The sequence below is a fragment of the Osmerus eperlanus genome, chromosome 5 (genome assembly GCF_963692335.1).
Source record: "Osmerus eperlanus chromosome 5, fOsmEpe2.1, whole genome shotgun sequence".
Lineage (NCBI taxonomy): Eukaryota > Metazoa > Chordata > Actinopteri > Osmeriformes > Osmeridae > Osmerus > Osmerus eperlanus.
This window is the reverse complement of record NC_085022.1, coordinates 23,530,104-23,545,590: the sequence shown is the minus strand read 5'-3', so window position 1 is coordinate 23,545,590 and position 15,487 is coordinate 23,530,104. Positions and strand designations below refer to the sequence as shown.

Below are 15,487 nucleotides of genomic sequence, written 5' to 3'. Positions count from 1 at the left end.
AGTCACGTGTATCTGAAACGGTTTAGAAATGGAGTTGAGCATAGCAGACCATGACAATAGTTCAAACAAATTATTTTAAAACTCAACTTTTCTCTGCTCATTTTGAACAGACATGTAATCATATTGCTATAAGAAGGCTATGTGCATTCGTGATTCTTGAAAGAACACCAAAGATCGCATAACATGACTTGATTCAAGCCATTCCTAATAACGAGACCAATGCCCCATATAGCATTAAAACGAAATAAGTAGTTTTAAAATCCCTCGTGGCGCTGCATGATCATAGTCAACCTTTACTCCAGATTCATTTTGTTGCTCAGTGAAACCTGCTGATATACTAATCTGGAAATGTGGGTGAAGTTGGCAGGATAGACACATGATGAAAAACAAGCAGATCAATCGTCTGAATTGGACTGAGTTGTCTTGACAGGCTGAAGTGAAATCCAAATTACAAAAAACTATCAACAACGTATGACTGTGAAAAATGAGTTTATGATTTTATGTGTGTGTGTGTTTGAGAGAGAGAGAGACAGAGAGAGAGATTAATGTCACTAGTTAAAAAAATGTATTCTGGTATCCAGATAAAATATAATTAGAATCGGTTTAGATCAGAGCAACAACGCATGAGGATTTACAGGAGTCTCTTTGGCGTGTACTTGTTTTTGCGCTTCTAAAATAGAACTAGGACAGCTAGAATTGACTTAATTTAATAATCCATAGGCCAATGTTTTCTGAAACCAATAGGAATGTAAAAACTGCGTTTAGTAGATCTACTACATGTTCTAGTTCATTAAAATCTATGTTCCAACCCCTCTTCTCACCACTCGATGTCGCTTGGGATTGATGTCATTGGCGGAGGGATAGCTTCAGGACAGGGGTTCTGAGACGGACGTTTGTTGAGAGAAAGTGGGAGACAATTAGCTACGAGATTTCGTTCGATGGACAAACTAAAAAGGCGAGTAAAACATTGCTAGTAGCTGGTATCGTTTAAGTAAAGTATCGGGGTCACAGTGAAGACATTTTTCAAATTGTCACTTCGTAAAAGGATACAAAAATGTCGTCTCCAAGTCCGGGCAAGAGGCGAATGGATACCGACGTGGTGAAACTGTATCCTTTTCAGAACATTTATAAACAACAGAGAAAAGAAGGAAATATTTCTCTTGACAGCTTCATTGCATTTGTTGTAATTCAATGTATTATTTGTTGGGTTTATCTAGTTAACTAACCGACTTCGTTGTAAAAGCAGTCAACCACATATGGTATGTTGGCCTTTCTGACAACAAAAGTGGGAAATGTTTTGATGATGGACACCACGATTTCTATTCGTTGTCGATTGGTGCTGGCTAAACCAGTTTCCGCCAGCTCTATGTTTGTGTAACAACAAATTATGCTAGCAAGGTAGCACGACTATAACAAGGCAATTGCACAATGCGGCTATCTTATGTTAGTTTTAGTTGGTTATAGTGCAAGATCAATATTGTAAGTGATGCGCCTTGTAAGCTACCAAAAGATGGGTAGCCTAGAAGCCTTCGTTCTAGCTTGCTCAGCAGTAGGAATTGTAGGCTACGTCGACTATCACCATGTTGATTAGCGAATATTTATATCAAGGTGAAAGTGTATTCAAACAACGCTAATTCCATTATTGGGCACACTTATAGCATTATTTGGGCAAACGGTTCGTAACGCAGTACTTCACATGTTGTTAGTTAAATTAGCCAATCACGGCAATGTCCTAACAGTTGGCGAGTTAGATCGATGTGGCAACATTTTGTTTACTAGTCATTAAAATGTTCCACTCCCGTTTGTTTTCAACCAGTTATACATGTTGGGTTTTAGACTCGTCTTTCCTTCCAACACTGATTTATTAGGAACAGAGCGTTCTATTATGAAACCTGTCTGGTGGAGTCGACTTAATGTCGATGATGTTAGATAACAATGTCTTGCTAGAACTGACACCCTGCTTCTCATTGTTGTAAAATCTGCAATAGCCTGTGATTTATATCTAACGTGTTTTCTACTCATATTTAATCGATTTATGCCACTGAACAAATAGTTTTATTTGACTACGCGTCAGAATAATTAACCAAGGGTTTCTACATTTTACCAGCTTTAAAGACATGCTCAAATGCGGTAGTTACCAGCATCTATGATTCAATCGAATGACTTGTCAGCGTTCTATTGAAGTTTACATGCAAGGCTGAAGCTCCCTGAGTTGTTTTGTTTTTGTTCTTTGCAGCTACAGCTCGTGTTTTGATTGGTTAGCCTGTTACCATCCGGAAACTGGTAGAGGGCGGGACTTCAGAAACAGCTGATCGGGTAACAAGAAAACGTGCATTACAGGCGGGCGGGGGGCAGGGAACATAGGCCATCACTTGCGATAGTCAGACCCGTCCAGTCATAAACTGGGACCCACCTGTCAGACGAAACGAAATAACAGATATGACCTGTTTAATTATACTATTTTCTCTTTATGGTCTATGTACAACGACTATTTCTTATTTAGTTTCATTTTTTTTTTCTTCTGATGTTCTTTTATTTGTGTCAGAGACAAATAAGGATTTGGGTTAAGAAATGATGGTAAATAATACATGTATACTAAATGTAAAAATGACATGTTGTCGTTGACATATTATAGTAGGTTTACAATATTACAACTATATATTATGGGAATATATATTATAGGGAGTCAGGTGGCTGAGCAGTTAGGGAATTGGTCTAGTAATCCGAAGGTTGCCAGTTCGATTCCCCAACGTGCAAAATGACGTTGTGTCCTTGGGCAAGGCACTTCACCCTACTTGCCTCGGGGGGAATGTCCCTGTACTTACAGTAAGTCGCTCTGGATAAGAGCGTCTGCTAAATGTAAATGTAAATATTATACAATATTATTAGAAATGCACTGTAACTGTGCATAGTGAAATGCACTGTAACTGTGCATAGTGAAAGTATATGAGGGACTCATGGTGGGTGTTCACCTCTGAAAAGCATGTGTTTGTGTCAGGCGGAGAGCCTACAGACATAACTGCCGTACATCCCCACCCCCTACTGCCCCTCACCCAGGAGCAGAGGGGGCAGGAGAGCACATCCCCACCCCCTACTGCCCCTCACCCAGAATCTTTTTTCAACCTCCGGGAACCCCCATTTTAGTTTGTTGAGGGAGTATGCAAGATGCATGTGAATCTTACCCCAGTAAATTGAACAAGCGAAGGTTTGCTCTACAGTGGTTACAGTGCAGCTTTGTAAGGCACTGCACAGAACACACTTGGAGACCAAGAAAAGTCATGTTTGTTACTGTCAGTGTGTTTCTCTGCCAAAACATGGTAGCATCAGGCCAAAGTGGTTGGTTGGTGTTAGGGGTGTGTTATCTGAACATAATTAGTGTGTGGGGGGAGTGGCTCATCGGTTTGCTTCATAGAACCCTTTCATCCAAGCCAAATGCTTTTGTTAAGGTTGTGTGTGTGCAAAACAGACAGTTGAACTGTGAGCTTAATTCCTGGTAGAGGAACAGAGAAGAGTGTGACAAGCAGGTCTGGACTGGGACTTAAAAACGGCCCAGGACTTTGAAACGCAGACCGGTCCACGACCGTGTATTATTATTTTATTTTTTTGCATTATGCCGCGGCCGTTTGACCGGCCGTTCGGGAAATCTCCTGCCGGACAGTCCGACCCTGGTGTCAACTGTGTGTTTGATGGGTTAGGGTTAGGGTTAGGGTTTGATGGCACAGCAGGGAATCCGCTTCTCTCTGTAGAACACACTCTATAAAACCTGCTCTTCTCTATAAAACTCACTCCTCTCTGTAGAACCCACTCTTCCCTGACGTGTCCTGTGGAGATCGTAAAGTGAACAGGGCTGCGCTGGCTGATCCTTCTCTGCATTATTAATCCAGACTGGTGCTGACCCCTGCTCACACTGTCATTCTGCTGGGAACTGGGTTAGCTAACCTTAACCCTAACCAAAAAAAGTGAACGTATGTATGTTAGTATTTTCTCTCGCACTGCTCCTTAACCCCCCTCCTCTCTCCCAGCATTGAGAGCAAGCATGAGGTCACCATCCTTAGTGGACTCAATGAGTTTGTTGTCAAGTTCCATGGACCCCAAGGGAGTAAGTATTTTTGGTGTTTTGCATTAGAGTGTGTCATGCCTTGGATGTGTGTGTTTCTAATCCTGAGTTTATCTTTCAGCTGCGTACGAGGGCGGAGTGTGGAAGGTGCGGGTGGACCTGCCAGACAAATATCCCTTCAAATCACCGTCTATAGGTAGGGCCACAGCCACACCACGCAGTACATGAACACACAGGAAGTCAAAGTTACAACACTGTGGTTGTTTCCTGTCTCATTGTCTACAGTCTATCCCACTCAGTCTCGCTCTAATCTTCTGATGTTTCTCTTCCCAGGATTCATGAATAAAATATTCCATCCCAACATAGATGAAGCGTAAGTGTTTCCAGATGACTTCACCTATAGTTCAGTAGCATCAGAACTTGTCAGAGCCTAATCTACGTTATCTGGGTACTGGCCATGCTAACCATGCTAACTATTGTAACTAGACCTCCTCTGTCTCCCAGGTCTGGGACAGTGTGTCTAGACGTCATCAACCAGACATGGACGGCCCTCTACGGTGAGTGTGAAAGGTACTGAGTTAGCGAGGCAAGGTTAGTCATTTTGCTGTAAGATACTCTACTGTACTCCTGTATAGTTATATATATATATATGTATTAAGGCAGACTGCCCATGTACTCTACTAAACTATATTTGACTCTGAAGGCAAAGCACTCTAATCCTCTTACACAGAGACAACTGTACACTTAAAGTCTTGATGACCCTGGGCTACAAGGTCACTAAGCAGTGCACACCACCACACTCGGGTCACTAAGCAGTGCACGCCGCCACACTCGGGTCACTAAGCAGTGCACGCCGCCACACTCGGGTCACTAAGCAGTGCACATCGCCACACTCGGGTCACTAAGCAGTGCACACACCCTAACCCGCCACACTCGGGTCACTAAGCAGTGCGCACACCCTAACCCGCCACACTCGGGTCACTAAGCAGTGCACACACCCTAACCCGCCACACTCGGGTCACTAAGCAGTGCACACACCCTAACCCGCCACACTCGGGTCACTAAGCAGTGCACACACCCTAACCCGCCACACTCGGGTCACTAAGCAGTGCCCACACACTAACCCGCCACACTCGGGTCACTAAGCAGTGCACACACCCTAACCCGCCACACTCGGGTCACTAAGCAGTGCCCACACACTAACCCGCCACACTCGGGTCACTAAGCAGTGCACACACACTAACCCGCCACACTCGGGTCACTAAGCAGTGCACACACCCTAACCCGCCACACTCGGGTCACTAAGCAGTGCACACACCCTAACCCGCCACACTCGGGTCACTAAGCAGTGCACACACACTAACGCGCCACACTCGGGTCACTAAGCAGTGCACACACACTAACCCGCCACACTCGGGTCACTAAGCAGTGCACACACCCTAACCCGCCACACTCGGGTAGATCCCATGAATACAAATCCCCAGTGCCTGTGCTGTCCTCACCAGAAAAAAAGGCTTGACCTTAGCTCCAGGGGCTAGCTCATCTTGACCTTAGCTCCAGGGGCTAGCTCATCTTGTTTGGCACAGAAATCCCTGGTTCATAGTTGATTGTAAATGGAAGAGATGGCTTTTCAGTTTTGTTTTATTGTATTGAATTAAACCAGCAGATATTGTGGTAGATTGGACACCTCTGGAGGCGGATGGTGGTACTACACCTGCCTGTTAGGTGGTCTCTGAGGTGTGGATAGCTAATTCACTCATCGCTTCTCTCCCACCCGCCCCCCAGATCTCACCAACATCTTTGAGTCGTTCTTGCCCCAGCTCCTGGCGTACCCCAACCCCATCGACCCACTCAACGGAGATGCAGCTGCCATGTACTTGCACCGGCCAGAGGACTACAAACACAAGATCAAAGGTGGACCTTTAACCTAAAAAACTATAAATTCCACCTTTTGAAAAAGTTTGTATTTCCAAACTGAGGCTAATGAAGAGATTTTGGAACACTACCTTCCAGATTTATACTATGTATGAACCCTTGAGATAGGATAGCATGGTGGAATGTAATATGCATGGTGGAATGTTATGTGGATAGGTTGTCTGAGGGGCAAATTCAATGTGTCTCTCTGTCTTCTCACTTTATTTATTTATCGTCCTCCGTCTCTCAATTTATCTTTCTTCCTCTTTATCTCCCTCTCAATCCATCTTACCTCTCTCATCCTCCTCGGTTCCAGAGTACATCCAGAAGTACGCCACAGAGGAGGCTCTAAAGGAGCAGGAGGAAGGGCACTCCTCGTCCGAGAGCTCTATGTCGGACTTCTCTGAGGACGAGGCCCAGGATATGGAGTTGTAGTGAAGGGGGAGTTCCTCCTTCCGTTACAGACTGTAGTGAAGGGGGAGTTCCTCCTTCCGTTACAGACTGTAGTGAAGGGGGAGTTCCTCCTTCCGTTACAGACTGTAGTGAAGGGGGAGTTCCTCCTTCCGTTACAGACTGTTATTGTTTCCTGACAAGCAGAAGCAGACTATTATAATCATATTTAAACAAGCCGATTTTTTATGATGGGGGGGGGGGGGAACAAGGATTTTTAGCGCTGTGAGAAGCGTTACGCCTGACAATGTCGCCCTGTTGGGGGAGTTAGTGTTTAGTTATCCCCCACCACCAACCTCCTCCACCAGCACCCCTCTGGTCCTAACAGAAGTGTCCATCTATAGATCATCCCCTCTAGGATGTTATTTATGTCCACGCCCCCAGGACCCTTTGCGCTCTCTCCATGCTCTACACACCACAGAAGACACTTTGTGGGTCCCTCGTGAGAGAAGTGCATTGTGGGTAGACAGGATTGGAACTCGCCAGACAGAGAAAGAAACAATCCACTCTCGCTCAACCCCAACCTAAGCCCTCTAAACAAACCGCTTTCACTGCGGAGACCCATTTCTAGGGTTAGGGTTAGACCCATTTCTAGGATCTATGACGCCATGTCACATCTTCACTTACTTCCTCCTTCCCATGTGACAGCATGGTAAGCTGCCATGATGATCACAGGATCAGGACGGCAACAGAAGAAAGACACTGGACCAGATCTACTAATGCCTGTCCTTCTCTCATGGTCCCAAGGCCCCTCAGTATGCAGAGCTGGCCCCTCCCCCTTCCATATCCAACCTTGTTTGAACATGCCCTGTAAACACCCCCTAGATACGAACAGCAGCACACCCTTGTACTCACCACATACAGCCACAACACGTGCACCCGCACATTCACACACACACCATAATCATCACTTTCTGCTGATGTCCAGAAGAACAGAAACAATCAGTATCAGAGAAGGAGGGTCCTGTGACAAGATGGAATGGTATCAGACGCTCCTCTGACCTTCCACTCCCCTCCTCCTCTTCCTCTCCGTTTTAGGAAAGTGGTATTACCTGAGAATCCTTTTGTACATTGTGGCATGATGATGCAGGTTACTTATGCTGTCGAAGAAGATGCAGAGCTCCTGGGGGCCCTCTGACTCACCGAGGGCTCGGGAGGGGTGGCTAACAAGATCCTTGTTGAATTGTTGAACTTATTAACTTTGCCCATTGCTTGTGTTCTACTAGGTGTTTGACTTGCGTGAGGCTAGCTAGGTTGTCATAATATATTGTTCTTACCCTTGGAACCAGCCAGTTAGGAGGCTTATTGGCCTGTGAGGCTGAAGAGGATTTTTATAATACACCTTGATTGAAGACCCACCCGCCCCCCCTCCAAGACATGCTTCCCCTTACTTTACTCGTATGCAATGTAACTCTTCATTGTAATAGACTACCAGTGTGTGATGTAGAGTCTCCATGGTGTCTATTCTGTGGAAGAAAACCAAATACAGACAGCAAGCATGATCATCTGATGGTGCTAGCCCGTCTACCTGGCACGACTCGGCCTCCCAGAATCTTTTATTAAAAGGAAGTATGTGGACTATGCCTGCTCTGAGATCCGGAAGCCTAGTTAAGATTTGAGTCTCCAATGACTGTGTGCACAGTGTCCCGTCAGGGGCATGTCTCCATCAGGAGTTGTGACAATGCCAGTCTCCAAGCCAGGTTCACTTACATCAGGTTTTTTGCATTTGTAAAATTTAATTTGAATGCTTTGTGACAACAAAACCACTGTTTTAATTTTAAACATGTAATATCAAGGTCAATCAAAAAATGAGATACACAAGGCTGGGCTGGGCTGTTGTGTGAAGATGGAAACGCGGCTGCCCCAGAAACATGCCTGGAACTCTCCCACATCCATCACCCCACAGTTCTAATGAGGAGACATTGTTATCCTTTAGTTGAATATTTAGTACTAACATGCAATGATATTGGCCTGCGATGATGTCAGAGTGGGACTGTGGTTGATGATGCCGCTTTCTCCTGTTGGTTTAACATAGGAGAGGGGATGAGATTAAATCTAAAGGCCTTCTGTTTCTCAGTTCCTCACCCCTCTCTTCTAACTTACTCTTACTTAAACCTCTCTCCCCTTGACTTGTCTCTCACCCTTACCCTCTTTTCATCCTCCATATTCTCACCCTCTCCTCCCTCTCTCTACTAATTATTAGGAACTTGAGTCATTGGGGAAGGTGGATATATCATGAACATCCATATAGTGTACTGTGTAGTGGATGTAGTTTTAGCAATGTGACCAGGCTGGGTAAGCATGCAGGCTTTGCCCTCATGATAGACTGGGCCGCTTGTTACCATGTCTAAGAGCATAGTGTGCAGCTATATGGGTTTTCTGCATCTGGACAATATCTTTATGATCCCCCCATTTGTCATATTTTTAATCTTTATGTAAAATGTCCAGAAGCCCCAACAAATTTTAAGGAAAAATAAATGAATAACTAAATGTGCTTCCCATGTAACTTTAAATAAACACGATTTTAAAATAAACTAATTCTAGATTTTGTATTATGGCTCACAGGAAGAACGCTTGTGTTTGGACCTGCTCAGTTTATGTCTGGTTTTTTTTCCAGTGTGCAAGGCTGCTATTTTCCTTAATTCCAGCAGGTGACAGCAAACTGGAGTACAGTCAGAGGTGGAAAAAAATATAGTTCAGAAGTTATGAGATGCATCACTCACTGATTTGGGTTCTCGATCACCACCTGATTCAAATTACAATCGTCACCAGAAAGGGTAAAGGGAATTTGTGTGGTGTGCTTGTGTCGGTTGCAATGGGCCATTTTTTATTTATTTTTTTACTATATCACCTCCAAACCTATTGTTTAACCCTCGTGCTGCCTTCGGGTCACATGACCCAAAGGTTCATAACGAACCATCGTTGTGTTTACCCAATTTTACCCAATACAAAAACAAATAAAAATAATTTTCTTTTAACCTTGGCAATGTGGGGGGTCTGAGACAGCCCAACGGTTAAAAGAAAATGCTTCACTTTGTTTTTGTATGCGGTAAAGTTGTCGCAATACGACGGTGGGTCACAATGACTGATGGGTCAGAACGACCCGAAGATAACACAAGGGTTAAACTATCAAACATTCAGAGAATTTTCAAGAGTGAACTTTTAAATTTTTAATTTGACATCTGATATTTCTGTATATTTCAAATAGGTATGCATACTTATTATTTATGAAGATTGCATTGAGCAACATTTGTAGCCCAAAAATTGGATTGTCATTTTCTGCAAGCGCACCCTCGCGGTCACTGTAATTCTTGTATTATAATTCCCAGTATCACAAAAAATCTCTCGCCTCTGTCATCATCTTATTTTAACGTGACTCATCAGCGGTTCACCAAAGACAGTCAGAATTTAGAGTACAGTAGCAGGAAGTAAGATTACATTTATTGAATAATAGGGAATAAAACAAGTTGACTGTTATTGTTCTGTAGGGTTATATATATAATGATATTATGATAGGGTTATTCATATATATATATATATATATATATGATAATAGTTAACGTTAAACTGTAGGTAAGTGTAAACTGTAGCTGGTGCTTTAATCAGAGCTAGCTAGCTAACAATTGCATAGGTGGCTAGGTTTGAGCCATGATGACGCTCACTCCCAAGGCATCACTTCCGCATATTGCATAAGCCAGGGCAACAACTTCCAGTAGCTAGCAGTTATGGTAGTTCTCTCACACAAAATGCTGTTTTTACAAGGAGTTTAGGTGATTTTCCCAAAATGACAATCAAAGATGTACATAGTATTCTATGTTGCTGCCCTTCAAGCAAGAAGGAAAAGGGGTTCAAATTGTAGCCTACATTTAGAGCTACATCGACAACTACGAAGGTAAGGTTTATCTAACTCTCAAAGTAAAAGTAGCTAGTGAGCTTTCACTAGCTAGCTATCAACGGATTTGAGCAGTAACATTAGCTAGGCTAGCTAGTTAACAATGTATTTACATTATGATGTTTGATGATTATCTACTTGCTTGCTAGTCGTTAATGTGAACAGATAAATAATTTGTCTGTCATATTTGTTGCCTATGGATAATGTAATGTGACATGTCTTTGTCAGTCTCTAACAAAAATCTGGAAACTGGAGAAATCTATCTGTGCGGGCTGTTATTATTGGTCGATGAAAAAAAGTGAGAAGCCGCACAATCTGAGTGTAGGGTTAAAGATGCTGTAAAGCAGAACTGAAAATGAGTTTTAGGTTCATCACATTTACATTTAGTCATTTAGCAGACGCTCTTATCCAGAGCGACTTACAGTAAGTATAGGGACATTCCCCCCGAGGCAAGTAGGGTGAAGTGCCTTGCCCAGGGACACAACGTCGTGTTTGCACGGCTGGGAATTGAACCAGCAATCTTCTGATTGGTAGCCTGATTTCCTTAACCGCTCTGCCATCTGACCCCCATTTTTCATAATGTATTCAAATTGTTTCTACTAGATTATGTAAGATGGGTCTGCAAACCTCTCCCCACTCTGCCTCTGATTGGCTGTGAGGTTTAGGCATTAGGAGTGACGATTGGTTCCACAGCCAGTTGTAAAGTTGGGAAGCATGTAGTTCAACACAGGTAATCCTGTTTATTTAATTGTTTTTTATGATGTATGCTATACAAAAAATGTTTGTGGTTAAAAGAACATGACATTTTTTACAAATCAAATCAAAATGTATTTGTATAGCCCTTTTTACACGCAAGCATGTCACAGAGGGCTTCACATACGCCCATAGAACTGCCCCTCAACCAATCTAAACCCTCAAGGAAGACAAGGAAAAACTCCCAGAAAAACTCACTGCAGGAGAAAAAATGGAAGAAACCTTGGGAGGAGCAATTCAGTGAGGGATCCCCTCCTCCAGAGACGATTGGTGAAAGAGAGGAGCAGAACACAGGCTTAACATAGTCATACAGCAGGGTAGTGTCAATGGATTTTTAAACATCAAAATCCATTGTTCAACTTGGTAGATGTAGATTCTACATAGAATCTACATCTACCTAGATCTACATATATCTAGCCTCTTAATTTTGCTCTCAAAGTGCACCAGATTCATGCATTTAACTCTAAAATGTAATACATTTTGTGACATTGTCACATTCTCATTGGGGGCTGAGCACCCCTAAAGGTCTGATACTAGAATCGCCCCTGCAACACACTCCCCCCGCTATATGAACGATCTCTCATTTCCCTCTACCTCAATACCGGGGCTGTCATCGATGTTTCTGTTGTGTAGTGTAACTTATACAACAAAAAGGAAACTAAACAGGAGATGGGAGTTAAAACCAACGTGTCTTGCTTTTTTATTAAACAAACTGCACCAGATTCCACATCCGCTCGTAAGGGGCGTTACATGTAACCAGACGGGACAAACATCAATAGGCTACATAACAGTTTCAGTGTTAGATTAGACGCTCACTTCTATCAGCAGAGTGACGGGCCTGCCTGCTGCCGTGCTTTTAAATATTTTTCTCTCCCTGTTTAGTTTGTCATGGACACCCAACTGTCTTAATTCAAATGTATTCATATTGTCAAGAAGGCATCTTTCATGGATAAATTAGCTGATGAGATCATTCCAGCCCTACAAACGTTGTATAGTCGCGACGTCATTTATTTTTGGTTGGATTTATTTTATGCCCTCACCTTACAGAACAATTAGGTAAGGTGTAGGCGTGCAGTGTGGCCCTGGAGGCGTGCAGTGTGGCCCTGGAGGCGTGCAGTGTGGCCCTGGAGGCGTGCAGTGTGGCCCTGGAGGCGTGCAGTGTGGCCCTGGAGGTGCCTTATCCCATTCCGCTCTTCAGCTCGCTTTCTTGCCCTACAGAACAACTATAGAACCTGAACAACTCCGTTATGAAGACCCACAATTAGGTGTGAAATATTAATTAGCATTCTGTATATTCTATTCGAAGTCCATCCGAGGATTTACGTTTCGAGTTTCAACTTTTCATTGACTTTAATTTGGCTGTCATGTGTCGAGCGGGGAGGGCTGCTACATGAGCATGCCGGCTGTGCATCCTTCATAATGCATGGACGGGACAATAGGCATGTGGATGGATTTCAGCACGGTTTAACCTCCGTCTGAATTAAATGTAATCCGAAACGAACTCCTCAGCCTGAAATCAGATGAAAGGATATGCCCGTTTTCTACTGGAGCCTCAGCATCTGTCACATAGGCAGCAGGTAACCGGGGCGTCGTGAGTGGCGTGGGGGCATACATATGCTACATATATGGAAAAGGTGCTTGAGGCGCAGGCAGAACACGATTTTGGTGGTCTGGTTGGTCATCAGTGCGGGCGGACTGTTGCAGGCCCTGAGTATAGGTGGCTGCACGTTCGATGTGTACACAGGTGAGGCCGTGCGGTGATGTAGGAACTTTTGCATGCAGTTTAGACTAGAGATATGCAGAGGTGAGATTTGAGACAAAAGAAGTTCTATTTACCGATCTGTATCGTTGTTTTGGGGGTTACTGTGTGGTCATCTTCATCGTTCTGGGAGAAGCGTGGTGTTGAAAGTGACAATGCTGTCAAGGCATACAAATGGATAGTATGGGGAAATGTTTTTTCGTTATTTGGAGACGCACAGCTTTTATGGGTAGCATTAAACTCTAAACACATCTTGTTCACATGGGAAAATATGATTAAGTTAAAAGGCACCAGCGCTGTTTTGCACTGCACGTTGCGCGGGACGCAGTAGCGCGGCCTTCCAGAGAAAGAGGAGGAGGGTGCGTGGATTACTCGCGCCAGTGGGTTAAGATGCTTACCAACTAATTACCTTTTCATCGGAAAATCCCCCTATCACACAGGCTAAACGGAAGAGAAGAAGGAGGGGGGGACGAGGGCTGTTAAAGCCGGGAATAGAGAACTGAGTCACGTTGAATCTGTCTACGTTTGTCCTCTAGCCACACTTCAGAAAGATACAAACAGAGAGAATGAAAGAAAAGGGAGATAATGCAAAGGAGGGGGGCTAGGTCACTGCAGTGGTGTTGTCTCTGTTGCTATGTCATTGAGAGTAGCCTATTTATTTAACTCCGGACTTTAAGTTTACCTTTGACACACTTTCTTCCTGTTTTGCTTTGAATGTTGGCCGAATGATGCTAAGGTAAGCATACTATAATTTTTAATGGTAGTTTTGAATTTGAATAGCGTAATTATTTTATTGTAGGCCAGCTTGTTGTTTTCGCTATAGAAAATTTGGAGAAGTCATATTGTGTGTTTAAAAAGCTTGAGGTTTATCCATTTGGCCTTGTTCTTTATTTTTTCGTTTCAACACAATTATGAATTGGATGCAAATGATTATTGAGCACATGCACTTATGGTAAACGCAGGGTGTCAATATGCTGCGCACATTTAAATACATTGGAGGCGTAAATTAATTGACTGTCCTTCCCTCTTATGTTTGTATTTCCAACCCATTCCTTAAATATCTGAAGTTTGAGGCGGGTAGGCCTATAGGCTAATCATCACAGACAAATGCGATTATCTATTCAGGATCTGGAGTAAGAACAGGTGTGACAGTTCCAACCATATCATGACACGCAACTTGCGCAGTCTAACCAAATATTTCTTCTACAACAGGTGCGTCCGAGTTTAAATTCTAAAAACAAAAAAACAAAAAAAACAAAAAAAATCGTAGCGTAGTAGGTAGCCTATAAAATAAAGATGTCATCAACATTGTCAGCTTGTCAGTTGGGCTGCACTCAACATAAAGCCTACTTTCTCTCGTCTCGGAATCAACTTTGCTTTTTAGAGCTATCGATCTTTCCCGGAAACGGGAAGACGAGCCTAGCTTTGGGACCCATTTGGAGCGTCTCAAAAATCACTTAGCGCATCATTCCATTGCCGGAATCAATCCGTGCTCTCTGAGCCTCTCCTGCTGTCCTGGGACGTCCTACACCCGGGGACGGGATGCTGGCCCGGGATGTCCTACACCGGGGACGGGCTGGTGGGGCGAAAGCGGCAGGCTAGTCAGGTTGGACTGCTAGGCAGCAGATGGTATTGCAGGATAATCCTGTTTTATGGACGACATGGGGGTCGGAAAGGGATATTCAGGACAGGAAGAATAAAGCGTATTTATTGATGGTTAACTCTCAAGACGACACTGAGCGGGACTACTCCTCATGTTCTGTGTATGGCACTGGTAGAATTCACTGTCACGGCTCACATCAGTGGATTACCATAGGGCCATAAACAGAGTAGAGAATTAACCACAAAATCCAGCGCAAGCTGTCTCCACTACAATTGTTAAACTACTCAGGACTAACTTAGCCTTCTGGTCCTATCTTCTTTGCCCATTTTGGCACTAGCACATTTTTGCTTCTGTCCTTGTGTGTTTGAGCAATCATGTGTGGTGCCAATATAGGAGAAGACAGATAACCTACGCAGCTTGGTTTCCTAACGTGAGTGGAGGTTTGATAGAAAGTGTTCTAGGTGTGATACAACAGGAAAGAAAAATTATATATTTTTAACTTGCTTACTCTGCCTGTATCTTGTGTGTGTCCAAATGAAAAGTAGAGAACAAAGAAAGTTGCAGAAAGGGAGCATGACTGTTTTACGAATGTATAGATCAGATTGATTATGCTGGTCTTCTCCGATATCAGTGGTTGCCATGGAGGTCTATATTCTAGCTGTGACACTCTGTTACTGGTAACCTAAGCACCAGACACAGAAAAGACAGACACACTTGGAGACACAGACAGATATAGAGAGAGACTGACAGACACAGATATAGAGAGAGACTGACAGACACAGACATAGATATAGAGAGAGACTGACAGACACAGATATAGATACCAACACACATTCAGACACCCAAAGACATAGATACACATAAAGCCCAGCAGGGGTTGGGCCATGGCTGGCCTCCTGTCCTCTTGGATCCTGGCTCTTCACAGTATTTGGCAATGGTAGAACTCACACTGGTGGGCTCCATGGATCCGGTGGTTCTAGACTTGCCAACAACTGACTGAGCACTTCTACATCACTGTGCGAGCAGGCTTGGGTGATTGTGTCTACAGGGTGCGTTGGT

The 15,487-nt window shown here is 43.7% G+C and overlaps 1 protein-coding gene across 2 annotated transcripts; it reads left to right on the top strand.

Moving 5' to 3' along the window:
• The first annotated feature begins 828 nt into the window (after positions 1 to 828).
• Positions 829 to 6,624, top strand: LOC134021727 (ubiquitin-conjugating enzyme E2 H-like). 2 transcript variants are annotated; one of them, XM_062462830.1, is made up of 8 exons: positions 830 to 1,107; positions 4,023 to 4,099; positions 4,179 to 4,253; positions 4,391 to 4,430; positions 4,562 to 4,614; positions 5,843 to 5,971; positions 6,288 to 6,399; positions 6,508 to 6,624. In XM_062462830.1, exons 1-8 carry the CDS (start codon positions 1,055 to 1,057, stop codon positions 6,512 to 6,514), a joined length of 546 nt encoding a protein of 181 aa, XP_062318814.1. In that variant the 5' UTR covers positions 830 to 1,054; the 3' UTR covers positions 6,515 to 6,624. The 2 variants fall into 2 exon arrangements, with proteins under 2 accessions (XP_062318813.1, XP_062318814.1); XM_062462829.1 differs by lacking the exon at positions 6,508 to 6,624 and having other exon boundaries at positions 829 to 1,107; positions 6,288 to 6,460.
• Positions 6,625 to 15,487: the final 8,863 nt, after the last annotated feature.